The 27,259-nt window shown below is 47.3% G+C and overlaps 1 protein-coding gene across 1 annotated transcript in view; it reads left to right on the forward strand.

Annotated features, from left to right (window-relative positions):
* The window catches only part of Stat1 (signal transducer and activator of transcription 1), a 40,593-nt gene extending 13,374 nt beyond the window's left edge, over positions 1 to 27,219 (forward strand). Inside the window, exons 7-25 of the mRNA XM_021197215.2 lie at positions 340 to 418; positions 1,607 to 1,698; positions 2,013 to 2,164; positions 4,102 to 4,260; positions 5,531 to 5,623; positions 7,922 to 7,981; positions 10,696 to 10,725; positions 10,813 to 10,906; positions 11,802 to 11,843; positions 13,923 to 14,006; positions 14,525 to 14,623; positions 15,612 to 15,747; positions 17,485 to 17,534; positions 18,134 to 18,228; positions 19,187 to 19,332; positions 20,887 to 21,072; positions 22,018 to 22,093; positions 22,991 to 23,090; positions 26,277 to 27,219. Coding sequence (XP_021052874.1) covers positions 340 to 418; positions 1,607 to 1,698; positions 2,013 to 2,164; positions 4,102 to 4,260; positions 5,531 to 5,623; positions 7,922 to 7,981; positions 10,696 to 10,725; positions 10,813 to 10,906; positions 11,802 to 11,843; positions 13,923 to 14,006; positions 14,525 to 14,623; positions 15,612 to 15,747; positions 17,485 to 17,534; positions 18,134 to 18,228; positions 19,187 to 19,332; positions 20,887 to 21,072; positions 22,018 to 22,093; positions 22,991 to 23,090; positions 26,277 to 26,291 — 1,788 coding nt within the window. The 3' untranslated portion in view covers positions 26,292 to 27,219. The remainder of the gene's footprint in view (positions 1 to 339; positions 419 to 1,606; positions 1,699 to 2,012; positions 2,165 to 4,101; positions 4,261 to 5,530; positions 5,624 to 7,921; positions 7,982 to 10,695; positions 10,726 to 10,812; positions 10,907 to 11,801; positions 11,844 to 13,922; positions 14,007 to 14,524; positions 14,624 to 15,611; positions 15,748 to 17,484; positions 17,535 to 18,133; positions 18,229 to 19,186; positions 19,333 to 20,886; positions 21,073 to 22,017; positions 22,094 to 22,990; positions 23,091 to 26,276) is intronic.
* The last annotated feature ends 40 nt before the right edge of the window (positions 27,220 to 27,259 follow it).

Raw genomic sequence — 27,259 nt, forward strand, 5'->3', positions numbered from 1 at the left:
GTTCCATAAGGTCGGGATGCTGGGAGGAGCGTGGTCTGGGCTTCCCAGTTTAACTCTGTGCTGTTTCGTATCATTCAGCCACAGATAAATTACCCATGCTAAAACCCTTTCCTGGTTTCTGTTTCTTTTCTCATCTTGATGGTTCCATCAATAAGGGATGTACTAGAGCTAACCTCTCCTCACATCATGCTCTTAGCTGGAAGCCACAATTTTGTTCCACCCTCTGAAAAATATTCTTACATTCTTATTATTGAAATATTTTGTGTAAAAGATTGGAGTTCTGTAAGGATGGTCCATCTTTCAGGGTATTAGAAAACTTACTTATATCTTTATCTGCAGTGCATAGAACATGAAATCAAGACCCTAGAAGATTTACAAGATGAATATGACTTTAAATGCAAAACATCACAGAACAGAGGTAAGACAGTACACCGTGGCTGCTTTTTTTCCTTGTGTACATTAGTAAACATCAGATATTTTCAGATCGATTGACTGCTTTGCACTTCATGATGACCTCGGTCAGTATGTTTCAAGCACTCAGTTCTGCTGATGGTTTGGGCCACACATTTTCCTTTACAGCACTGTCTGGTGCCTCACAGTGTGAGGCTCATGGCACTACCCTCCAACCTCCAGTAGTGACAATCAAAATTGTTTCCAGTCATTGGCAGATGTCTTCAAGGGAGGAGAACAAAGTATTTGTTGGGAAAGACAGAATGGTACACAATTGGAGTTTCTATGTCCTAACATCCATGATGTGGCTGCAGCACTGTGTTTTATTGTTGCTGCTTGTTTTGTTTGTTTGTTTTTTTAATGATAATTACAACTAAAATGCTTCCAGAAGGCCACCTATAGAACGCCAGGCCCTAAGAATGACTTGGTCAACAATGAGAGATTATTAGTGTAGCTTGGAGATGTATGAGGAGAAAGAGCCTCAGCTTCTACTTCCTGGTGTGTCTCCTCCCTCAAGGCCATAGTCAGGCTCTGTACATACTCACGTGAACACTTTGCACTTTCTTGTGTTCATTTAATCGAAACTCGGTCAGCGACTTAAATAGTAGATGGTACTATGCCAATTCATGCTTGCTGGCACTTGGTTTAAGCGTGGATACACTTAACTGTTTTTTAGGATATATATTGGTAAACTCTATCTTCATTCCTTTCCCTGTTGCTGTGAGAAAGTACTCGGACAAAAGCAGCTTAAGGGAGCTATAGCTACAGTTCCAGGTACAGTGCATCACTGTGGAGTCGTCGGCTTGAAACAGCTGCCCACACTACATCCACAAACAGGAAGCAGAGAGACACAAATGCACGCACGGTAGTTAGGCTCCCTCTTTCCATTGTATAGTCCGGGATCCTTGTCCAGGGACTGGTCATGCCCTCAGCCAAGGTGGGCTTTCCCACATCACTCACTGTCATCAAGGTAACCCCTCCCAGGCACGCCAGGAGCCTGTCACCCAGTGATTTTAGATTCTGTCAAGTTTACAGTTAACATCAGCCTTGGCATTTTTATCATGTCTCACCCAAGTTTGTGTGAACCTCGGTTTTAGTTGGATTTATCTTCTTTGCACGTTTTAGACTCACTCCCTGTTCGTTCCTTCATTCACAGAAAGTGAAACCAATGGTGTGGCGAAGAGCGACCAGAAACAGGAACAGCTGCTGCTCCATAAGATGTTTTTAATGCTTGACAATAAGAGAAAGGTAGCGACCGTCTCCCAGTCGTGGAGCATAGTTGTGGGCTTTAATTATTGTTTACTTTGTGTGGGAGGGCGGAGAGCAGGAGACAGCTATGTGACTCCTGGGAATCCAGCTTGGGCTCGGCGAGCACCACTACCTGTGGAGCCAGCTCATGGGCCTGGAAAAATTAGGTCTCTAAACACTTTGCTTAGAACTCCAGCAAAATGGGAAGAGATATGCGCTTTGTTTGTCTAAAACAAACGAACAAACAAAAAACCCTCTTGATGTTCAGTAGTTACACATGAGTTTATTCCACCTTGTTCTTCTTCTCCCTTTAGGAGATAATTCACAAGATCAGAGAGTTGCTGAATTCCATCGAGCTCACTCAGAACACTCTGATTAATGACGAGCTCGTGGAGTGGAAGCGAAGGCAGCAGAGCGCCTGCATTGGGGGACCGCCCAACGCCTGCCTGGATCAGCTGCAAAGCTGGTAAGGTTTTCCTGGAGTGGAATATTGGCTGCTCATGTGTGGACCACAGACAGTCATGGAGAGTGCCTTGGGGCTGGTGGTCAAATGGGCTCAGGTCAACACTGCACTGGAGATCTGGACGTGCTCAGCTTCTCGCCAAGAGCTCAGCCTCTCGCTGAGAGCTCAGCTTCTCCCCGAGAGCATTTGGAAAACACAGTGGTCCCTGTGGCTGCCATCATGTGCAGCTATGTCTGCTTGATTGCCTGATTTTGACCACACAAAACCTCAAATGAATAGTAGTAACTGAGCCCACTGACCAATTTGAGACCTGATATTTATTAAAAGCAAAATATCTATTCAGGCAGTGGTGCCGCATGCCTTTAATCCCAGCACTCAGGAAGCAGAAACTCTGTGAGTTCGAGGCCAGCCTGGTCTCTGGGTCTATAGAGTGAGTTTCAGGACAGCCAAGGCTACACAGAGGAAACCCTGTGTCAAAAAAAAAAAAAAAAAAAAGAAATCCAGGCTTAAATGAATTACTTGTTTCTTATGGTCCATTCATTCAGTCATCCATCTCCGAAATAATCTGTGAATGTTGGCTGAATGGCAAACACTTTTCTGGGACTTCGACACTGAAAAAAGACTGAATTGGGAGGCTTTCTCCTCAAGAACTTCACACTGCTGAGGGTGAAGGGAGGGGGGGACTTTAGGAAAATGGGAAGGAATTCTTTCCAGCAAGCAATTCATGTGGTGGAGACACAGAAGCGGCCTGCTGACTGGCTGGACAGGAGGCAGAAGGGAGACACGGGCGGCAGCAAGAGCCGCTGCCGCTCACTGTGGAAGATCAAGCCCTTTCTTGAACTGCCTTCATGCACTCAACTGGCACCGGAGAGCAAAAGCATGCTTGCATCTTCCCCAGGGGCTCCATTTTCCCTGCTCCCTTGTTTACTCAGAAGGGTCGCAGGCCGCAGCCTGGAGGACAGAACAGAAATGAGTTTGTTGCTAGAGAGTTACTGTAGTCCAGGTGGCTCGCCTGTTTCTTCCAGGCTGCCCCAATCCCAGTCCCTCACAGTGTCTCTAAGAGGCCTTGCAGTGGCTGTACTGTCCTTACACAGAACCTTCGATGGCTCCCCGGTGCCGCCTGTGTCTATGTCTGAGTCACCTGAAGACATGTGCTTTGCGGGTCTCCTGCCTGTCTTCTGTGCCCTTTCCTTTTGAAACCTCAGATTCCTGAAAGTCTCAGATCACCTGGAGCCCTGCCCCGATTGCCTTGCTTTGTATCTCAGTTAGGGTTTCTGTTGCTCAGATAAAGCATGATGACCAAAAGCAACGTGGGGAGGAAAGGGTTTATTTCCGCTTAAGACTTGGAGGTTACACTCCATCACTGAGGGATGTCAGGGCAGGAACTTAAACCAGGAACCTGAAAGCAGGACATGAAGCAGAAGACATAAGGAAGTGCTGCTTACTGGATTGCTCCCCCCTGGTTTGCTCAGCCTGCTTTCTTATACACCTCAGGTGAGCCTGCTCAGAGGAGCCACCAACCACAATGGGCTGGGCCCTCTCACATCAGTCACTAATTTAAAAAATGCTCACAGACTTGGCTCAGTCTGACGGAGGCACTTTTTCAGTTGAGGTTCCTTTTCCCAGAAAACTATAGCTTGTGTCAAGTTGACAAAAAACAAACAAACAAACAAACAAAAAACAAAAAACAAAAAACAACCAGGATAATAGCTCTCAGAACTGGGCAGAGAGAGGCCTTTGGCCATATTGGAATTCTTCAGGGTGTGCAAAGTGTTTTCTATAAGTACCTGAGCTTAATGCTGCCACAGGTCTCCGTTTCTCCTTGAGGGTGAAGTGAAATCCCATGTGGTGCCCATAGCATGTGGAGATTCTGTGATTCTCTCATCTAGCGTGTTTTGGGACTGTTGCTCACGGAGATGCCCTGTCCTGTACCTTCCCAGGTTCACCATTGTTGCAGAGAGCCTGCAGCAGGTCCGTCAGCAGCTTAAAAAGCTGGAGGAGTTGGAACAGAAATTCACCTATGAGCCCGACCCGATTACAAAAAACAAGCAGGTGTTGTCAGATCGCACCTTCCTCCTCTTCCAGCAGCTCATTCAGAGGTAAGGCCAGGCAGACGGACTATCCAGAAGGCCATCTGTGGTCATTTGGACAGTTTGGAAGGGTTTGATGATGGTGGAGCGTGGTTTGGCTACTCCGCTTTGGCTCTCGGCAGCGGGTCGGGCCGTGTGCTTCCAGACACCTGCCCAGGAACTCTTCGGATTCCCGAATGAAACACGCACATGCGCACGCACACGCGCGCGCGTGCGCGCGCGCACACACACACACACACACACACACACACACACACACATATTAGCTTATTTTTGAAATGCCTCGGCTGCTCAAGGGCTGGGCAGTTCTCATCCTCCGTTGGCTGACTCCTGGCTCAACATCTTCTAAATCTACCTTTAACTTTGCTGTCCTGTTCCCTTCTGTGAGGCCCCTTTGGTCTTTGCTGCCCACGATGCTTCTGGGCGGCCCTTTCGGGGGCTGTCTTTTCTTTGCTCCTACCTTTCGGATGATCTTCCCTCTGCAGCTCTAAATCTGATCGTCTCTCTCCCCGAGTCACGACCAATCTGTTTCTCCAGCCCCCTGCAGCCTAGCCTGTGCAAATAAAGGGTTTCCGCCCCGTCTCCCTTTGCCCAGCCATTGGCCGCTGGCATTTTATTGATTAATCAAAAACCAATTGAGGGCAAGGACTTTCAGTGTCTGGATACTTAGATTACTGATTAGGGAACCGAAGCAATTCAAAGCATTAGAACCAATTCCCATCATAACGGGCTTATCGGTTTTCAGTGGCACTTGATTCTGTGTGCATCCCTTGCGTATGCCCGTGCCGCTTCCATCCTTTTGGTTTCCTAGGAACAGTATAGTAGTTCTTACTCTTTCTGCCCCTTAGCCAGTGTGTGCCAGGCCCAACAAGTCTGACGTCAGATGCCTGCCCTCCTCTCCCAGTATGGTGGCCTGAGCCTGCACCATGCTCTCATACCCTGCCTCCCATCAGCCTTTCTCAGCCTTCCCCGCTAGGCTCTGAGACCCACAGCAGGATTTTGGTCTGGTCCTTCATTACCTGGTAACCGCGTGGGGTCTTCAGCGACACCGTCAGGCCTCCTTTTCCACAGTGACCCGTAGGCCACTCTACACTTGCAGCTGACATTACTTCTACCCAGTTTGTCAGACTCTCAAAATATTACTCAATGCTCCAATGTTTTTATAGTCTTTCAAGTTTTCCGTCTATTGTCTCTGTAGGGAGAAGTCACTAATTCATTTTTTTACTGTGTTAACTGTGATGTGAACGCTAATTTATCTGTGTTTCCGGGTCACTGACAGCTCCTTCGTGGTAGAACGACAGCCATGCATGCCGACTCACCCGCAGAGGCCCCTGGTCTTGAAGACTGGGGTACAGTTCACTGTCAAGCTGAGGTAACGAGCATAGAGTTCCATATGCTGCCTGTCCCAGAATTCCTGCCTTTAATCCTCCCCCACTTTTTTTTCATCCCAACTTGCTTCAAATTTATAATACTCCTGGCTCAGCTTTCCAAGTGCTGGAATACATCTAGCCCTTTAATTTGCTTTTATAAAACGGTTATAGGGCTTGTGAGATGGCTCAGCGGTTAAGAGCACTGACTGCTTTTCTAGAGGTCCTGAGTTCAATTCCCAGCAAGCACATGGTGGCTCAGAACCATCTGTAATGAGATCTGACGCCCTCTTCTGGTGTGTAGGAAGACAGCTACAGTGTACTCATATATACATAAAAATGAATAAATCAGCCGGGAGGTGGTGGTGCACGTCTTTAATCCCAGTACTTGAGAGGCAGAGGCAGGCGGATTTCTGAGTTCGAGGCCAGCCTGGTAGACTTTGCTCTCTTGCTCAGTTCACTCTGCCTTGCAAAAGACTATTAGAGTACATTCCTAAAGCTGGCCACCAAGGTCTACTCCCTTATTTGGTCACTTCCCCCTCCTGAGGCTGACTAGCACCGAGGTACACGTGTGCCTCTTTTTTCTCACTGTAAATATAGGATATTTTTATAGTAAAAGGATCTCAGTGTAGGGAACCCCAAAGTCAGATCAAGAACCCCATGACCAAATTCTCAGCACAACAAAAATGTATTTGTACCAGAGGGACAGAGGACAGGGATAAGGAACAAAGACAGGATATAGAGGAGGAGGGAGGGGGGAGAGAAGGAGAGAGAGGGGAGAAGGGGGAAAAAAGGAGAGGGGGAAGGGGTATTTGCACCAGATTGGGACAAAGAACTGTCTCTGGACAGAGAGGAGGCACACGTGACCCGTAGAAAAATGGCTGCTTATAAGGTAAAGGGGGAGCCCCCATGTTAGGATGAGGTGTTTAATTTTAATTGGACATGTTAATTAGGTGAGCCAAAGGGGCTTTTAATTGCTGGACTTGACTTCAATACTTAGATAGCTGGATCTTGCTAGTTGGCCTCAGGAGGGGGAAGTGGCCAAATAAGGGAGTAGACCTTGGTGGCCAGCTTTAGGAATGTACTCTAACGGTCCTTTGCAAGGCAGAGCGAATTGAGGAACAGACACTCAAGCTGGCCAGAGTGTCCTCTCTTCGAATTTCAGAAATGTTTATAGACAAAGTTCCAAGCAGCCTTCCCCAGAGGTGCACAGGCTCATGATAGAGCTTTATGAGTCCTAGACAGACACTGAAGTAGTGTGTGAGTGTAGATTGTAGTGTATACATTTTTTTTTCTGGTGAGAGAATTCATATCTTTCACCAGACTGTACCAGTGTTCTGTGATCTAAGTATCTGTGGACATCTGCAGTAACTAACCCATATCTATCCTCCCGGGATTTTATACACACGTGTTCATGTTTCACACTTAGGTGCATGCACATAAACGTATGGCTTACAGCATTTCAGTTGTTAAAACTAGGATTGCGTTTGCACGCAGCCTGCTTCTGTCCTTGCTACAGTGGTAGGATGCTCTGGGGGTGCTTCGCTGTGTTCTAGGGCGTGGCTGCATTCAGTAATTACTGCTCAGGAGCCGAGCGGCCTGGAAGAGCCGGGCTTGTACTCTGCCGGGTGCTGCTGTGGGTCCATGGACGCGGTTTCTCTGCCAAGCAGCCCTATGACACACATAAATACCAGTGGAGGCTAGAGTTCATAATGCACAGGAAAGAGGAAGGCCACTCCCCTCACCTGCTCCTCCCCAGGTCTCTAGCTGTCAGAGCAGAGGCACACGGAGTCCTTTCTACACTCTCTTCCTACATCCCTGGTGCCATCCTGATGTTTTCTGATTATGGGCAGTAGTTGTAATTTAATTTCTTGGTGGCACTTTGTATTTTCTCCCTACAGCACAGGGAATTAAATATAAGTTTTGTAAAGAGTGATATTCACTTTTTTTGCCCATAGAGTATCGATCAGAAGTGGAAATTTTGATTAAAACTATGTTGACGGGTTATATAGAAAAGCAGCTGTTTGTGCTAATGTCCGATTAGAGTGTAAACTCAGTGCTGTGTTCTGTGAGAGCTTAATGCTAGAATTGTCCCAGCATTGCCAGCTAGGAACTGATTCCGCAAATGTACATAAGAAGAAAAAGCCAAAAAGCTATATAAACTTGTCAGTTCATCTTAACAACCATAATCTAGAAGTGGGGAGAGTGGTTTATATAAATGTACACAGTTGGGGAATCTGCATAATAAATAAATTTTGGTCAGTAGCTTTGGTTAAGGTAACGACTGTTATTTTTCTCTCCAGGCTGTTGGTGAAGTTGCAAGAGCTGAACTATAACTTGAAAGTGAAAGTCTCATTTGACAAGTAAGATTTCTGTAATCTTATCTAAGATGCTATTTAAAATGCTGGTTTTGTTTACCTCTCCATCAAATAAGCACACTGGAGATTCTTCCCAGGACCAGGGCTGCACTGTAGGTCCTGAGGCCATGGCCTTCGAGGAGAGGCACCTAATGGGCTACCCAGAGCCAACCCTGGCAGACTTCAGTAACTGGCTTCTCTCCGAGGCTTGGGAGCTTTGCCTAGAACATGTGCTCTCTAGACTAGAATAAACCAAAGAACGAACAGAGGAAAGGAGATTGCCTTCATCAAGTCTTAAAGCAGTTGGGTTTCACACATTACATCTCTCAGGCCAGCCCCAGAGAAGATGCCCTTAGTGCAACACACTCAAAGATCCAGGCTTGTACATCTGTAGCCAGGGGGGGAGGGTGTTCCTGGAGTGAGGTTAGAGACATCTGGGGCAGTCGTGAGGGGGATCGACAGGGGTGGGTGTGAGGCCCAGTGGAGCCTGCTGCATTCTCTCATGTTTAGTTGCCAACACTGAAGGAAAAAGAATGGGAAAGACACTGTCTTGTTATTTTCTCAAAATCACCCCAGACGACAGGGGATGAAATAAAGCTTAGTGGCTTTGTGATGTCCTCTTGTTCCTGGGGCAACCGAGCATTGCTGTCTGTGGGTCACTAGTGCTGAGGCAGGGGCCATGTAGTTGACTGAGCTCCTTACACCTGTTAACCATTTACACCTCACAGTCCCCCGTAGTGTAGAGCTGGCAGCAGGCTGTGTGAGGGAGAAATGCCAGGCTGGTGGCTTACCAACCATGACATTCAGTGTTACTTCATCTCATTGCCGTGGGTGGTGTCTTAGTCAGGGTTTCTATTCCTGTACAAACATCATGACCAAGAAGCAGTTGGGGAGTAAAGGGTTTATTCAGTTTACACTTACACATTGCTGTTGATCACCAAAGGATGCAGGACTGGAACTCAAGCAGGTCAGGGAGCAGGAGCTGATGCAGAGGCCATGGAGGGATGTTACTTACTGGCTTGCTTNCCCTGGCTTGCTCAGCTTGCTTTCTTATAGAACCCAGGACTCCCAGCCCAGGGATGGCACCACCCACAAGGGGTCCTTCCCCCTTGATCACTAATTGAGAAAACACCTTACAGCTGACTCTCATGGAGGCATTTCCTCAACTGAAGCTTCTTTCTCTGTGATAACTCCAGCTTGTGTCAAGTTGACACAAAACCAGCCAGTACAATTGATCCCTTGTCAACCTGACACACAAACACATCACTAGTAAGCCTCAACCCTTACTTTCTTATTCATCCCCAAGATCTAAATAACTTTAAAAGTCCCACAGTCTTTGCAAATTCTTAAAATTTCAATCNCCTTAAAATATCCAATTTCTTTTAAAATCCAAAGTCTTTTTACAATTAAAAGTCTCTTAACTGTGGGCTCCACTAAAATGCTTCCTTCAAGAGGGAAAAACATCAGGGCACAGTCACAATCAAAATCAAAATCAAACTCCCAACTGTCCAATGTCTGGGATCCAGTCATGATCTTCTGGGCTCCTCCAAGGGCTTGGGTCATTTCTCCAGCCCTGCCCTTTGTAGCACACACCTCGTCCTCTAGGCTCTAGAGCCTGTACTCCAATGCTGCTGCTGTTCTTGGTGGTCGTTCTGGCATCTCCAAAACGCTGCTGTAACTAGGCCTCAACCAATAGCCCCTCACAGGCTCTCTTCGTGGTGCTAAGCCTCAACTCCTTTGCATGACCCCTTCAGTCCTGGGCCATCAATTGCTACTGAGGCTGCACCTTCACCAATGGCCTTCCATGACCTCTCACAGTGCCGAACCTCAGCTGCTCTTCATGACCCCTTCATGCCTTCAAGCCAGTACCACCTGGGTAACTCTTACACATTACCAAGTCCAGCCACAGCACAAGGTACAACCTTGGTTATCTCTGGAACACAGCCTCTGTGCTCTCAGAAAACATTTCCCAGAAGATTTCACCTCAATGATGCTGGTCTCTTCTTAATCACTGCTAATTTCTTAGCTCCAGCTAACCAGCATCAATAGTCCCAGTGATACAAAGGTTTCACTTTAGTGGTTCTGGTATCTTGTTAATCACAGCTGATTCTTCAGCCCCAGCTAACCAGAACCACAGAATCTTCACAATCAAAATAGCAATGACCCCGAAAGGAGTCTTTAATCTTCCCTCTAAAGTTTCACAAGCCAGGCCTCCATCTTCTGCACTGTTCCCAACATTATCTTCCAAGCTCCTATATAACATCCCACAGAGCTCTTAACACCGAATGGATCTTCTATCCTAAAGTTCCAAAGTCCTTCCACAGTCCTCCCCAAAACATGGTCAGGTTGTCACAGGAATACCTCACTATGCTGGTACCAATTTGTCTTAGTCACACAAAACCAGCCAGTACAGGTGGGAAGGAACAAGTGATTGAAGGGACAGGGACCACAGTGAGGATGAGCCCCTATTACTTTGTACATGCTTTATGTGCGTTTATGAGACCAGTCTTACTCTGCAGCATGCTCCAGCCTGGAACTTCTGCCTCGGTCTTCTGGGTGTCGAAGCGTAAGCCACAGGGGCAGTGAGCTAGGAAGTAACTACAGTGCCCCCCTCCCACAGCCAACGTATTCATCTCCTCTTTTATTTATATGACTGTGTAATCATGTGCGTCTATTTTGTATCTATTAAATCTTACTTCAAATTTACGTATCTTTTACAGAGATGTGAACGAGAAAAACACAGTGAAAGGGTAGGTTTAGCCTCTGCCCCCTGCTTTGCTCTCCTGTTTGTCTAGTAGTCTGAAGCATTTTAAGGATTTTTGTCTTGCGTTGTATAGGTTTCGGAAGTTCAACATCTTGGGTACGCACACAAAAGTGATGAACATGGAAGAATCCACCAACGGAAGTCTGGCGGCTGAGTTCCGACACCTGGTAGGTAGAGCAGTTGGCTGTCTTGATTGATGCTGTCTCTGGTCCTTTGGAAGTCTTATAGTATTGGCCCCGAGACTTTCCCGGCTGTGGGATGCTGGTCCCTTCTTCATATCCCGAGTCTCCTTGCTGTATGTTTTAACAGGGGCTGTACAGACCTCACTAGAGTGCTTTATAAACTTGCATGTGCATAAATTATATAAGCACTTGCCGCCTCCTCTGCGAGCAGCCCCTAAGGTTCCAGCAGCATTCTAAGGGAACCATTCCCAAGTTCAGTCTTCACTTCTCCTGCCTTCCAAGTGTGTAGCAGCTTGACCACGAATGTTGCAAGAGAAGGAGGTCTCATTCCATTGGGTAGAAGGGTGGTACTTTCCTCTGGTCTCCATAAACCCAGTATCATAAACCCAGTGTTGGGGCCGAGTCTGAAGGGAGAGGGTTAATGGTACCTTTTCACCGGGTACCAGCTTGTGAGCTACGGACTTCATAGCTTGGGAGCGACATGTGAGGCGAGAGCCTCCATTCAGCTTGGAAGTCTGAGAGTGTCCAGGTTGGCCCTTTAAATCTCAAGGATTGAAACCTGAACTGGGAGGCTAGGTCAACCTGGTGCGCTGAGCCTGTGCCTGGAAGACTGCAGAGACCAACAAGAAGCTGTTTCGTGTGCCTGGGGCCATGAAATCGCTGCTGAAGGTGCTTGGTGCACCATTGCATGCAGAAGGAGCGAGCATTGGTTCTGGGGCATCCCCTCCCTCAGAGCACCCACACTCTGCCGGGCTTTGGCAAGAGGCGCTTTCCCCTCTTGTTCCTAGGAGGTTGTCACACCTTTCTTTCTAGGAACTGATCTGTGGATAAACACATCAACTCTAACGATTAACTTGCCATTTGGTTTCTTCTTCTACAGCAACTGAAGGAACAGAAGAATGCTGGGAACAGAACTAACGAGGTGAGCATCTGTGGGTGGCTAGCGGGTCCTAACAGAACAGTTCTGTTCCTAGAGGACGCATCAGCGTCCTGGGACCTGGTGTGGAAGAGGGCTTGCTCGGGGTATCTGTGGGGATGATAAAAACGCTCTCCTGTGGACTTCCCGGTTGAAAGGCAGCTTAACCCATGGTCTCATTGGCCAACAGAGACCCAACAAAGAGAGCCAACCAGATGGGGTGTGTTCACCTGGGTAAAGAAACGAAGGCCCGGAAGTTAGCATGGTTTCCCTCAGCATGCACAGCAGAGCTGGAGAGGCTGAAGGTGACTGCCTGGGTTAGGGTTTCTACTGCTGCACGGAAACACTGGGAACAAAAGCAGACTGGGGAGGAAAGGGTTTAACTGACTCAACCTCCACATTGTCTATCTCTGAAGGCAGTCCGGACAGGAACTCAAGCAGGGAGGAACACAGAGGCAGGAGGACATCTGGATTTTGCTACTTTGTGGGTTTTTTTTCTTCCACCCTTTTTTACCTCACCCTTTCAACCCCCCAACACTAGATAAGAGAGAAAAAAACAAAAGGATTGAGAGGAAAGGAAAGAGATCCCAGAATGAAGTCGGGGTTGAAAAGAGAGTGATGTTATTGTTAGACACCACTTCCCGCTGATTAGAGGCTCCTCAGTGCCCTAGCATTTATATACTCTCCGAAACTTCCAGAATTTCAAATGTCACACGATTGCAGAGACTATCTATAGCTGGCAGAATTGTGCCTCTGCTAGAGCAGGAGGCACGACAGTCAGCTGCTGCGTCAGTCAGCTGCTGCGGACAGTCCAAAGCAGCCAGGTATCCCCACACCTGGGGTTAAAATGAAAACATACTCAGAATATTTCTGTCTTTTTTTTTTAAGAAACCAAAATTTCAGAATTTTCACTTCACAGGAAATGATGCAGAAGCCCCCGGAGGGGTGCTGCTTACTGGCTTGCTTCCTCTAGTTTGCTCAGCCTGCTGTCTTATAGAGGCCAGTCCAGGGATGGCACCACCACCCACAGAGGGCTGAACCCTCCCCATCAATCACTAATTAAGAAAATGCCATATAGCTGAACCTTACAGGGGCACTGCCTGAACTGAGGTACCTTCCTCTCGGATAACTCTTGCTTGTGTCGGGTTGACATAAAGTTAGCCAGCACAGTGACTGAGTCTGAAGATCTAGCGATGGCGACGGTTCCCTGCCATTGCAGCTCCTACACCGTAGCATTGCTCGGTCATAGATCCTGTTTTACAACCTGGGCCTTAGAAGTTCTGTTCATGGCGATTGAAACATGAGAAATGGTTGGGCATGGTAGTGCAGGCCTTTAATCCCAGCAGTTGGGAGACAGTGGCAGCCTGACCTACAGAGTTCCAGGACAACCAGGGCTGTAACACAGAGAAACCCTTTCTCAGAGAGAGGGGTGTTGGGAGAAGAAAAGAGGGGGATGAGAGATGAACAGAGGGTTAGTCTGGGCCTGGGTTGGTTTGAAATTGTCCTTGGAGCACACGTTGTTGGCTGTCATTCCATATCACAACCACTGGAGGTCACTGCAGCTACAAGACAAATGCTGGTCTGTGCAGCACAGATACAGTCTCCTCTGTCTTTGTCACCTTCTAGGTCTAGCAGCTATCTCTATAGTTCCAAGATGGTGTGACACAGAAGAGCTGTGTGTGGAAGTCACTTTGAAACTATCTCTTTCTAACAAACCAAAGCACTTAGGGCCAAACATTTGTGGGTTAGCACTTTCAGGAGAGGCTCTGACTATTAAGACTACCCCCCCTCCACTGCCCCTGTAAGGTGTGTAGTCTGTGGGAGCAGGCAGATGGCTGGAGGTCAAGGGGTCATAGCTCATGGATAAACCCACTTGTAGTTGCCACTTTCCCACTGGTGTTTCTGTCTCTGAACACATAATCCTTGCCATAATTACAAACGCCTTTGAGGGAACACCAAGACGCCCGGGAGAGTAAAATCTGGGGTATTAGCGAGTTCTGAAGCCCAGGTTCTGGATCACAGCTGATTTTAGGATCTCTATAACCTATTTGGGTTTTGAGAGCTATTTTCTTTTCCTTTTGGAAGGGGCCTCTCATTGTCACCGAAGAACTTCACTCTCTTAGCTTTGAAACCCAGTTGTGCCAGCCAGGCTTGGTGATTGACCTGGAGGTAAGATTTGCAGCTTCCTAAGGGAGAAGACACGTTATCTTTACTTGCACAAAGGCTTATTTTTCAGTTCTTATTTCAGACTTATTTACCTAATTGTTAAAAAAAATGATCTCTTTAAAATTATTAATATTTTTAAATTTTTCTGTGTATGAATGTTTTATCTGCATGTATGTCTGTACTCCACATGTATGTGTGGTGCCTGCAGAGGCCAGAAGAGGCCATCAGATCCCCTGGGACCCAAGTTACAGACAGCTATAAGCCACCATGTCGGTGTTAGGAATCAAACTTGGGCCCCCTGGAAGATCAGGCAGTGCCCTTAACTACTGAACCATCTCTTTTGTCCCCAAAGTGATCTTTTCCAGAGAATACTATGTTGACCTTAATGATCTAGGAAGCTGGAGACTTGAATTAACCTTAAAATTTTGCAAAAGAAATGTTCTGATTGTGCTAGCCACTGTTGAGTGTTTAGCTACTAGAAGGGAGAGTCAGATGATTTCAAGGTCTTTGTTCACTTTCAGACCACCTCTCTTCCTGTCGTGGTGATCTCCAACGTCAGCCAACTCCCCAGTGGCTGGGCATCTATCCTGTGGTACAACATGCTGGTAACAGAGCCCAGGGTACGGAAAACACATGTGCTTTAGTACAGTTAACCAAGGCAGCTGCTGCTGCTGCTGCTGCTGCTGCTGCTGCTGCTGCTGCTGCCTGCCTGCCTGCCTGCCTGCCTGCTCCCATCACCAGGTGTTGGGGAAGATAGTCCCAAGCCCCAGGGCACCCATGAGGACCTTGTGTGATGGGAAAATCGTCACACGTATGTGCTGGGCACAGGAACAGTGATTTTTCCTTCCGTGTGGATGAACTCAGGCAGTCGATGGCTTTATTTTTCTGGCTGTAGAGGGAGGGAGTCTTTCTGTGTTGCTTGTTTTAAAATGTATGCACTTGTTAAATAGGCATGCATTTTCTTAGAGCAGGAAGGCGCTGCAGACTGGTCCGTTGGTTCTCATTAGGAAATACTGCGTTCTGTAAAGTAGTCAGGAGCTCTGGTTAATCAAATACAGAATCATTGCTCCCAGGGGAAAATGTAGAGCTCAGTTTCTGTAACCCTTGAGTCGCACCGCCGCATTCTTGGCAGCCCATCTATAGGTAACTTGAGTGTGTTTCTTTTTAAAGGCACCTTATCTGGTCTATCTGGCGACTTGTTACACTGTAACACGTGCCTGAGTGAAGCTTATCTAACATGCGCTCTCCATGATGCACCCCCCCCCCCCATGGCTAGCACCATTTTAAACAATGAAGTCACTAACAAAAATGACAAAAATGTGAAAAACAGAGAGGCCAAGATAATTGTGAGCTGCAACAAAAAGCTAGGATGTTTTGTTCTATCTTAGCCGGGAAGGAACATCAATCTAGGACCACAAACTTGCCTCAAGTATTGATTTTGGAGTTATAAATAAATAGACTCACAGCATGAACCTGCTAATTTCTGAGGATTCTCATCCCCGGCTGTGACTGCCTGTGTGTCACAAGCCGGCAGTGAGCTCTGGGGCAGGCTGTGTCTGGGGCAGGTGGCTCCTTCGTAACTCCAGCTTCTGGGTGTTTTCTCTGCAGAATCTCTCCTTCTTCCTGAACCCCCCGTGTGCGAGGTGGTCCCAGCTCTCAGAGGTGTTGAGTTGGCAGTTTTCATCAGTCACCAAGAGAGGTCTGAACGCAGACCAACTGAGCATGCTGGGAGAGAAGCTGCTGGGTATGGTTGGACATGGCACCCACAAGTCAGCCTTCTCCTTCAGTTATCCCTTAGTCTGTTTCTTAGAGGTACAAGAGTGCTAAAAATCAGTTAGTTTCTTAACTACAGCTGATTGTAGCCAAGTGAGATGAAGGCTTTGAAAACACCATTGAGTTCTGGTAAAGGAACAATGACCCTTATTCTCTTACACTGATATGTCTGAGCCAGGATCTTAAAGGGAAATTTTTAGATTATGAGCCTGAAATAAGATATCGATGAGCGAGACGAGCTCTTAACATCCTTAGAACTAAAAGAGGAAAGTCCCTTACATAATCAAGTTCCAGGCTTAAAGTCCCCAGGGTCTTGTGCCAGCTGGGCCCTTGTTGCGGGAGGCAGAGCCACGGTTTTGTCTGATCAGGCAGCCTGGACCGTGGCAGATAGTTCTCTCTCAGTGGCTAATGTCAGAAGACTCACTTTCTACAGTGAAAAGTCAAAGCCTCCCTTATCACCGACAGACCTCCCAATGAACCGGAGTAGCTGAAGCATGCCTTTAAAATTCCATCAATACCGTTGTTGCAGGTTTGCTGTCTGTGTAGCAGGGTGATGCAGACGGTAGACGAAGTGGGTCTTACTTAACTGAATGTCCCTGGAAGGGTCGTCACTCACATGTGCACATTCACAAGGGACTAGGGCCTTGTTCTGTATCCACAGTTGATGACATACAAGGATTTTTTTTTTCCTGCTTGTTGTAGCTTATCAGTGGTTTCCTTTAAACAGCTCAGACCACATGCTGTGTTAATTCATATGGCTAATTATGTTTATGGTTTGTATCAGTTTGAACCACTGTCCAATTTTTGAGAAGGCTGAGGGAAATACCTAAGTACAGGGAGCTTATAAAATCCCCCGGAGGTGGTCTCGGCCTTATTTGGAACTGCACATTTGATCTGTAGGCCTTTGGTGGGGAGGGACTTCATGTAGGCAGAGGAACAGTGGGAAGTGGTGCTGAGTAGAGACAAGGAGGGCTTCTCCCCAGAGCCTTCAGGGAGACAGGGATCATGCCAAAGTCAGATCAGCCTGGAAGGGCGTGTCTTGGGGGTGGGTTTATAGAGCTCTGCCTGCTCTCTGGGAAAAGGAGCTAAGAGGCACCAGATGGCTGGCTTAATGCTCCTCTGCACTTTTCATAATCCGATCTCAGTAATCCCCCATGCATTCCTTCATGCTGTTGGAACCAACAGACAGCAGCGTGGCGGTGCACATCTGTCACCTCAGGCTGGTGGTCTCAGAGACAAGGATGGGGAGCAATGAGTTTGAGGCCTGACTGAGCTACACGGGGAGACCCTGACTAAGAAAATAATGGTGGCACACGCCTTTAATCCCAGCACTAGGGAAGCAGAGGCAGGCGGATTTCTGAGTTCGAGGCCAGCCTGGTCTACAGAGTGAGTTCCAGGACAGCCAGGGCTACACAAAGAAACCCTGTCTCAAAAAAAAAAAAAAAAAAAAAAAAAAAAAAGTTGGCGGGGGTGGTGGTGAAACAGAACCACCACTCACTCGTAGGTTTTAAACTGCTTGCTGGCCCTCTGAGTCTGTGTAATTGCTGGCCCATTTCAAGTTAATATACCAGAGAATATCACCTCTGATGTAGTCACCTTTGCAGCAGATACAAGAGCTCTCAGTCCAACTAGAGCAGCAGATCAATTTCTGTTTGGTAAAAAGGTGATTTTTGTTTGTTTGTTTGTTGGTTTTTGTGTTTGTTTCTAGGCCCTAATGCTGGCCCCGATGGTCTTATTCCATGGACAAGATTTTGTAAGGTGGGTCCTCCCTGGGGTTTACATCCTGAGTCCGAGTGCTTCCCACTCTGGGAGCTCTCCTAGTTCTCACTGTGGCACTCCACCGGCTGCTTACTCTGGCGTGTCCATCTGTTCCCCCCCTACACACACACTCCCACCAGGACAAGTTGTTTACCTTCCTGCAGGGCGGGAGGTTGGTCTGCGAGCAGAGCCAGGCAGGAAGCACCTGCCTGAGTGATAACATTCTTCCACATCCCTCACACCAGCCTCTTAATCAGCGGGGTTCTGGCTAAGGCCGTGTGAACCGTGTGCCGTGCGGTTGTGCAGAGCTGCCCCCAGCTCGAGGGCACCTTGCACAGGGTGGCGCCAGCTGGAGCAGAGCAGCTCACACTGGCTTCTGCTGCAGTGAGCACACTCTTGGTTTCCAGTCACCTGGGAAGTCATCTTTGCTGGGTGCTGCTCTCGGGAAAGAGGGCTGGGGCCGGGGGTGGGGGTGGGGGGAGCCAGCCAGGCATCTCCACTCAGGAATGACTGCCACTCTTGCCTGATCTGGGGTCTCTTTGGAGGGGCAGGGCAAAGCAGTGCTTTGGTTAACCAATTGTGCATTTGTATACTTGCAGGAAAATATCAATGATAAAAATTTTTCCTTCTGGCCTTGGATTGACACCATCCTCGAGCTTATTAAGAAGCACCTGTTGTGCCTCTGGAATGATGGGTAAGGGTCACTGAGTGCTCTTAAGGCTGGGACAGAGTACGGGCTGGCCTTCAGGATTTGGCAGGGTTTTTGTCTTGCTCAGAGATGCACACTTACCTGGTATAAGGCTCCTTGAAAGGACACCCTCAGGAGATTAAGCATGTCTTAGGATATCTAAATCTCTATTTATATCTATATATTCAAAAGCTAAATTAAAAACAAAGACCTCTTAGTGTCATTAATGTATTTATTCATTCCCATAAACATTGTCAGTATTTACTGTACTGCCCTAGTTAAGAATCAGAAACCACCAGGTAGGGCAGTGCAGACCTTTAACCTCAGCAGAAGGCTGAGGCAGAGGCAGGCTGGTCTCTGCTCATAGCACAGCAAGTTCCAGGCAGCCAAGGCTGTCAGTGAGACTCCGTCTTTTTTGTTGGGAAGAAGGAAGGAAGGAAGGAAGGAAGGAAGGGAGGAAGGAAGGAAGGAAGGAAGGAAGGAAGGAAAGAAGGAGAGAAGAGAAGGGAAGGGAAGGGAAGGGAAGAAGGAAGGAAGACAGAAGGAAAGAGAGAGAGAAAGAGAAAGTGTTTAGCTCATTCATTCCAGGTATCAACTGATACCTCAGTGGTACCTGTCAGTTGACCAGAAGTGATGGTGTCTGAAATCTGTTATCTGAGGCTGCATCTCCAGTACAAGATGCAGACGTTGTCATGGTATTTAAAGTCAGCAAGTAACAGCAGAAGACGCATGGCCTGTTTACCGAGCCACACGCCATGCTGCGTTCATCTTGATTCTTACTTAGCATGTGTATCTGTAAGCGAGACGCTCCCTTTAAGTGCCAGTTAAACATTTTGAAAGCATTCGTTTTCATGGTATGTTCTCTTGTCAGGTGGCAGCTGTTTTCTTAGACTGAAAGTCAAAATGGAAAATTAAAATCACGAGTGAAACACAAAGCGTCTTCATTAATCTCTTTAATACCCAGGTGCATTATGGGCTTCATCAGCAAGGATCGAGAACGCGCTCTGCTCAAGGATCAGCAGCCAGGGACATTCCTGCTCAGGTTCAGTGAGAGCTCCCGGGAAGGGGCCATCACGTTCACATGGGTGGAACGGTCCCAAAACGGAGGGGGTAAGTGAAGTATCTCCTGCATGCCACCTTGCCACATGTGTCTGTAATCTGCCGCCGAGGAGCAGCCCGTTGGAATAGCTTTGGAACGGAAGTAGCATATCCTATAATTACACAACCTGGCTCTCCATAGAGACCTAAAGCGGTGTGAACACTGGCGATATGCTGCCCGGAAATGTGTTGTGGAAATGATGCATTTCAAAGCAAGGCCAAGTTTTTCCTTTCTCTCAGGCTTACTGCCTGCAGATCAAGGATGTGAATCAATCCTGTCTGCTCCCAGTTGTTGGAAAGGATCACATTTCCCACAGTGTACGACTTCAGACTCAACCCATTCTAGACTGGAGTGCCCGTGTGAGGACAGGCTTTGTGAGATGTATCCCTGCAGATCCCTCCACACACTGCTAGCAGGGACTGCTAGGGCGAGGTGCAGCTCCATCCACCTTCAAGCAGAGGAGCTGTACCTTCATCTCTGCCGTGTATTAGTTTTCTAGTTAACCAAGTGACTAAAGCACTCCAAAACCACGGTACTATACAGGTTGAACAGAACATTTGGGAAGAGTAATTTAACAAACTGATAGTTGCTTAAGGCTTGCTTGGAGAACCATAAGGAAAGCTGAATGGCCTAGGACTTTCTGTTTTCTTTGGATAGATTCAGAAAGAATAGTCTTGTGATCTTTTCCAATGAAACAGGCGGCCTGGAATCAGGGCCTGATGCAGGCAGTGGGCGCTGAGGTCTGCCTGGTTTCTTTTTTCCTGGCGGTTCACATCCCCTGAGAGATGGATGGGGCTGAGAAACTGATCAAAGGGGAAAGCACTCTGCAGCCAGGAAAGCTCAAGCAGGGCAGGGCGGCACCAGCTACAGGGATTTAGGCTGTAGGGTAGTTAGGGGGGAAGAGCTGGGTTGCGGTGGGGGTGGGGGAGAGGGAGAGGGAGAACCCAAGCTCGGAGGAGTAGTGCACACCCAGAGGTGAGGATCCAGGCTCCAGACAGGAGAGAACTGAGACACAGCATATTCCCTGGAGGGCTAGAGGGAAGAACAGCACACAGCATCCTGGTTTTGTTTCAAGAATTGCTTGTTTTAATAAAATAGGGATTTTCTGTCTGAAAGGAAAAGGAGAAAGCAAGCCCATCTTTAATGACTTGATCTGTAGCCTGAGCCTAATGACTGTGTGTGTGTGTGTGTGTGTGTGTGTGTGTGTGAGAGAGAGAGAGAGAGAGAGAGAGAGAGAGAGAGAGAGAGAGAGGGAGAGAGAGAGAGAGATTGATTATCTATCTGCAGACAGGCTTTGCTTTGCTAAGGATGAAAGCTTTTAGAGATGGTTTGGGCTAGAGTTAGCCCCTGAAGGGGTTTGGATATCTACGAGATGAAGACCCACAAGAATGTTGTTCCTAAACAGTGGAGACAGCGTTTGTTTTTCCTCCTTTTAGAGTGGGAGTGTGATGCCTTTAAAAGTGCAGCAGACTCTCTGATTCCCCCGGGCTGTGTCCACCTTGCTTTAGTGCTCTCTCTCTGGGGCACCTGGTACTCACTGGACCTCACTGGTTTCCTCCCTGTAGAACCCGACTTCCATGCTGTCGAGCCCTACACGAAAAAAGAACTTTCAGCTGTTACCTTCCCAGATATTATTCGCAACTACAAAGTCATGGCTGCCGAGAATATACCAGAGAACCCCCTGAAGTACCTGTACCCCAATATTGACAAAGACCATGCCTTCGGGAAGTACTATTCCAGACCAAAGGAAGGTGAGTGCTGAGCGGTTTGCGGCACCTGTGAGGGAGAGTGCATCAAGGCCTTTCCCGGTGCTCCATGGCTCCCAGACATTGGTCCTCGCTATGCTATGGGCGGATTGTAGTGGCACAAATGCCACCACATAGCATTATCAAACTATCGTTCTCTTGAATTAATGAAGCAGGCTTTTTAAAACGTAGCATAAACGCAATAGAGGTGAAATGCATTGATTGGCCTAATGTGGCTATTAAGAGACGAATACGTATTTCTGTTTTAAGGATATTAGAAAAGTTTGTTTCTGGTCTTGTATATTTGTTATTCCTTCTTCCATATAAATGGAATAAAGGGGAGGATGCAAGGCTAACCTATTTCTTCTAGCCTGCTTGGGTTAAAGTGAAGGGAACTGAGGTGCAGGATCAGTGAGTGGCCCACTCAGGCAGGCTCAGTTACTTGTGGGAACCTGTTGTTGTTAGTGTCGACACAAACAGGAAGCCTCCTCTTAGGGTACAAGTCTGCTTCCCAGGTCATAGTGGGATTACATTTGGAAAAGTTCAAGTTAGATCCCTCCAGCTTTGCCACAAAGCTAATAGAATAGCCTTTTGGAATCCGAAGTCTCGCTCTCGGTACTTTAACCCTGCAGCGAGGATGCCTTTAGGCCAGCCCCAGCGCCGGGCGTACTCCATCAGCTAGACCAGAGAGACCTTTGCACACTTGGGGCTTTATTCACCTTGTAGGATTTCAAGCCTTGGGAAGAGGGAAGTAGCTAGACTCCTAGCTCTTTCCTGGTGGTTTCTCCGTTCCCACTAGGATTCCAGTTGACTTAAGCAGGAAGGTCATGACCCCACAGAATCCCAGGACATTAAACTGTCAAGCAAATCCGAGTTGATCCCTCAGAGCGACTGTTCTATTCCCATGTGACTTCTGCTAATGTGAAGTGTACACGGTATGCTTGCTTGTAGCACCAGAACCGATGGAGCTTGACGACCCCAAGAGAACTGGATACATCAAGACTGAGTTGATTTCTGTGTCTGAAGTGTAAGTGAGCACAGAAGACTGGCTTGTTCAGAACAGCAGGCCAGCCCCGTCCCTGGCTGGGGTCCATTGATTGCACTGGCTCATGGCTCATGGCTTGCTTTTCCAATGTAACTGATGTTGCCACCACAGTTGGACATTCTGGAAAGATCATAACTAGTCCTGGTGTCAATGCTTACTGGCATTTTATTGCCATAAGATAAAAAATACCAGCAGCAACAACCCGCCAGCCAAACTCACAATAAACAAAAATGAAACAAAGTTGTATGTGAGGACTCCCCAAACTGACACTCTGAAAAAAACAAAAGCACAAATAAAAAAGAAAAACCAAAACTCATTGAGTGGGAAAGCAGTTCTTTTCAAGCGAAGGCCAAAGTCGGAACTGGGGTCCATTTTCTCCACCTGCTTTGATTCTGTCGTTTCATTCCATAGAAGGTAGAAAGTGTTGGAAAAGTCATTGTCAGTTATTTGCTTGCGGCACTGTCTGGGGGTGAATGGATGTAGCCTTCATGTAGAACCCTGTGGAGCAGCCTTATCTGCATAGACCTCAAGGTAGGGAAGAGGGAATCCCCAGACATCTCCTGGTGCTTTTCTGTCCAGGGTGAGCCTCGAGAGTCCACCACCTCAGGATGCCACCGCGCACGTTCACAGCGAGGCTCCCCAGGCAGCCATGGTGTAGGCTTCAGTCTGGCGACTGCTTGTCTCTAAAGTCTAGCGTAACCCAAGGGGCCGGGCTGGGGACATAAACCTCCCGTGAGCTGTACTCTGTGAGTTACGTTTTATAAAGTGTACACTTTTCTGAAATAAGACTACGAAGTGATCCCCCAGTCTCAGATAGAGAAAGCGTCTCAGCCTACGTTACTCAGGTGTTGACCCTGTCCTTTCCCCTCTCTGTTCCAGCCACCCTTCTAGACTTCAGACCACAGACAACCTGCTTCCCATGTCTCCAGAGGAGTTTGATGAGATGTCCCGGATAGTGGGCTCTGAGTTTGACAGTATGGTGAGTTCTGTAGCGGGGTATTTCCACCTTGGGGAAGCCTGAGGCAGAAAAGGCCTTTCTTTTCTTTTTATTTTATTTTAATTTTTTTTAGAGATAAGCTTGTGTGTAAGCTACCTGTTTGATCAGCAGGATTTTATCCCTAGCAGTTCACATTGCTGTCTGCTTTGAGGCAGACAGCTCACACACTAAGGGGTCAAGGTTGTTCTCAGGGGTAGACATTTTCCTGTGGCTGCTGTTTCTGGCTGGGCCCTCAGTGAAGGATTTATCTTAGGAAAAGCTGACCGCCTGTCGGTTACATTGACTGCGCACTACCGAGCAGTGTTAAACAGTTCTGCTTGTGTTCTATCTCAGAACAAACTCATTCTGCCAGCTTCTGACGCTGTCAAGGACTTGGGCAGAATGAACGGCTCAGATAGTGAATTACTGTGTCTCCCTTTCTAAACAGAAATACGTGCTTGCAGAAGAAAAATCTTCCTTTGGGAGAATGTTTCTCAGCAGATTAAATAGTACCACTCGCCTTTCAGCCTGAGACCCTTCATCCCACGGCTTTTGTTTGGGTGACTGGAGTCTCGCTGATGCAGTCTAATTTTAAGCTCTTTTCCACATGGATTCAACCCAGTTCATTTTTCAAAGCTTGCCTAACGCTTTCAAAAATAACTCCCGTAGCTATCGCAGGCCTTTCTTCATCACCATGTGCTCTGTGCATAACACAAACGTGTTCAGGAAGGAGAGGGAAGGTCAGAGGAGGGGCTGGGAGAGAGGCTTGGGAATGGGTGGGTAAAGCTTCATGCACACATGTTCCCGTGCTGGGGCATGCTAGGATGTCAGCTCAGCGATGGGTGTTTTCCCGTGTGACTTTGACTGTGTTCTTCACCTCACTATTCACACTAAAAATCTTAGAGAACGCCTTCTCCTAGCTTTCTGACTGACTCTTAAGCATTGCTAGTGTGATCACAGAATAGCTCTTTTCTTGATAAAAATGAGGCTTTGGTCCATGGAACCAAAATGGAGTAATGGCAAAGCCTGATTCAGAAAATGTAAAATAGATCAGAGGGTCCAGAACACAGGGTGTGAGCTTTTACAACCCTTGCTCAGAAAGTCACCTCGCCATTGCCGCCGCCACCCTTGATAGGTCGTGCCTGTCAAGCTTCTCCCATGCACCAGGCAGAATCTGTTTGCATCTGTTAAGGTGAAGGCAGTGCTGGGTGAGGAGCCTGTGACTGGAACTTGGCATGTGGCGTTCCAACTGTCATCACCATTGTTGTCTGTGACCAGAGAACTAAGCTGTTAGTTCCTCCGTTTGTGCAAAGAGCACTGCTTTTGGTATGCTGGAAGGTGATATTGTGGGGCCTTTTGACACCCTCAAACAAATTCCAGGAAACGGGTTTGTAGTCTTTGGACACCCCCTGTAGCTATTACGTTCCAGTGGGTTTTTTGTTTAATCTATGTAATAAAGATATACTTAAAGATATACAGATACAATAAATTAGTATGTAGTAAATGTCCACTCATCACAGTAGAACCCCTAACAATCTCAGGGGCTCTAGCAGGGGCCCTGCTCTGCTTAGACCAGGGAAGAATGAGATCGGCCTGTCAAGTGACCGACCGTAAGGCCACCATGACGTGCTCTGTCCTCAAGCTTATTCTTGACTTCTGTCTAACATTTGCTGTTGGAATTACAGCATGTGAGCTAAGTGAGATGGCTCTGTCTCTAATCCAAGCCGTCAGGAGGCTGAGACAGGAAGGTCTCCTAGTGGAGCCCATGCAGGGCTACATACTCTGTCACAAAACAAGCAAATGGAATTAGTTGTGTGCTCTGAGGTGGAGGTGGCCCGTGGACTAAAAAGGTAGTCAGGGTTGATGGTTGGTCCAGCCTTGGCTCTCAGGCTCCTGAGGAATTGTGTACGAGGGCCAGTATGCTGGTGCTGCTCTCTGTAATGGGACCTGGGTATTTGTTTAGTCTAACATTTCCAAACAAGTCCCTATGGACTGGAATAGACGTAGCCTACTTTCCTAGAGGCCTTTGCCCAGAGCTCATACTAACAGAGTGTCTACTAGTTTTCTTCTGTTGTATTGGACATTTTATATGTGCTTTCAGACTTTCTACTTTGACCAGAACCTATGTGTTAGGCACAGTTAGCCAGCTTAGCGAATGAAGAACTTGAGGTTAACAGAGGTTAGTAAGCCAGTCACACAGTGAGAGGATATGGGTGCAGGTTGTCTTCCTCTCTCTCTCTCCCCTCTCCCCTGCTTCTGCAGCACACCATTTTAAGGATAGATTGGTGCCATCGGCCAGACTGCAGCTGGAGGCAAACCCTTCAACACGCTTTTCAGTCTAAAATAGCTTTCCTAAAACTCAAGAGAGGCTCTGCAGTCGAGCGGTGTGTTGTGTTGGGGCACTCAGGGCTGTAGAATTCTCCACTGTGGTGCTGTCCTAAACCCTGAAGGACATTTAGCAGCACCCTGGCCTCTACTCTCTAGAATCCCTGATGCCAGTAGCACACACATGCCCATACCCTGCAACAGTTGTGCCACAAATGCCTTCAGAGCGGCCGAGGAACAGAGCCATCTCTAAGACATCCGGAACTGCACCAAGGTGGAAGTCAGAGTCAGGGGCAGGCCAGTGTTCTCTGAAGAGCAGTTTGCTGACTCCTGTACCCAGGGCAGCTCGCAGCCTGGGGAGGGAGCGAGGCGCTTGACAGTGATTTGACTTCTGATTTACTGGCCCACGTCTGAAACACCGGCCTTGCTTATTTTGCTTACTCAGTGGCCTTTAAGGGAAGGTCATCATTCCCCTCTCCCCCCTTCCCCTCCCCCCTCTCCCCCTCTCCCCCTGGCACATGGCTCAGCATTTCCTCACACCCGTTTTGAATGAGCTGATTTGCTGTGCTGCTGTCCCCAGACTTGCATAACAGCAGAAAGCTTTATATAGTGTGTCTGGGATGAGTCACAAAATTAATCCAGGAGGCCAGACAGTAATAATCCATCAGTTTAGGTGGTGTAAAAGGCCCAGATTAGTTCCGGAAGAATGATAGGACATAGTAGCCCTTCCGGTTCCATGGTGGTGGTTCGCTGTAGGGAGCATTCTCCTGCTCTCTATTCTAGGGAGGGCAATGGTGTGAAATACATGAATCACATGTCATAAAGTCCATGTAATGAACCTAACTACATTTTGTCTTTTTGCAGATGAGCACAGTATAAACACGAATTTCTCTCTGGCGACATTTTTCTTCCCATCTGTGATTCCTTCCTGCTACTGTTCCTTCATATGCTGTATTTCTAGGGAAATGCAAGAAAGAGCATCACATTTGTTGAGCCCTACTGATAGAAAGTGGGTATTTCTCTAATTAGAAACCTGTTACTCTGAAGGACTTCGTGCATCTTGCTGAAGGTGAAATGGAAAGTCACTTTTGCAAAATGGATTTTGTAAACAAAAACCAAGAGATCCACCCAAGCATCAGGACTAGAATGCTTTTTGGGCAAGGTGAGGAGTAGTCACTTGAGTAATGCTCTGTAACCAGTGCCCAAGTGCTGCATGTCACTGGAAAGATGCATACTTATGGGGGTGGGGGGCACCTTCTTGATGTAGGAATGTTTCTGTCCCGGGACATATTGGCACTCTCCTGTATGGCTGGAAGTCTTCCACTGTTTTACATATGGCACAGTTCAAAGTCAACTTTAGATACAGTGCTCTATCAAACGACAGTGGCCATCCTTCATGTGAGTGGGAAGAAAACAGTCATGTCCCCTACTGCAGCTTCTGCAGAGGCATGGTTGCTCTCTTCAGGCACTAGCTTTGTTGGTGGCAATGGCTAAACAAAACTAAACACCAATAGAAGTAAGACCATTTTCATGAGTACTCTCTCTTCAGCCTGTACTCCACCAAGCTAAATGGTTTTTGTTGTCTTTTTGGTCATGGATTGAATAAAATTGTCTTTGCACATCCATTAAGGAGGCCAGCTTTCTTAAAGCAATTTTTTTTTTTTAGTTGAAATTAGATATAGGTAAACCCAGCAGTTTAACTCATGTTTTTCAGTGGGCTGACTTTATCGGGTTTAGCTGGTTGTCTTAATTAGCCATAAACTTGAAAAAAGCAGTGACTTCTTGAATCATTGGCCAAATACGAGTATCAGATAATTTTATTATATTTTATTTTATTTTATTTTATT

Source organism: Mus pahari, chromosome 5 (genome assembly GCF_900095145.1).
Source record: "Mus pahari chromosome 5, PAHARI_EIJ_v1.1, whole genome shotgun sequence".
In the NCBI taxonomy this organism is placed as follows: domain Eukaryota; kingdom Metazoa; phylum Chordata; class Mammalia; order Rodentia; family Muridae; genus Mus; species Mus pahari.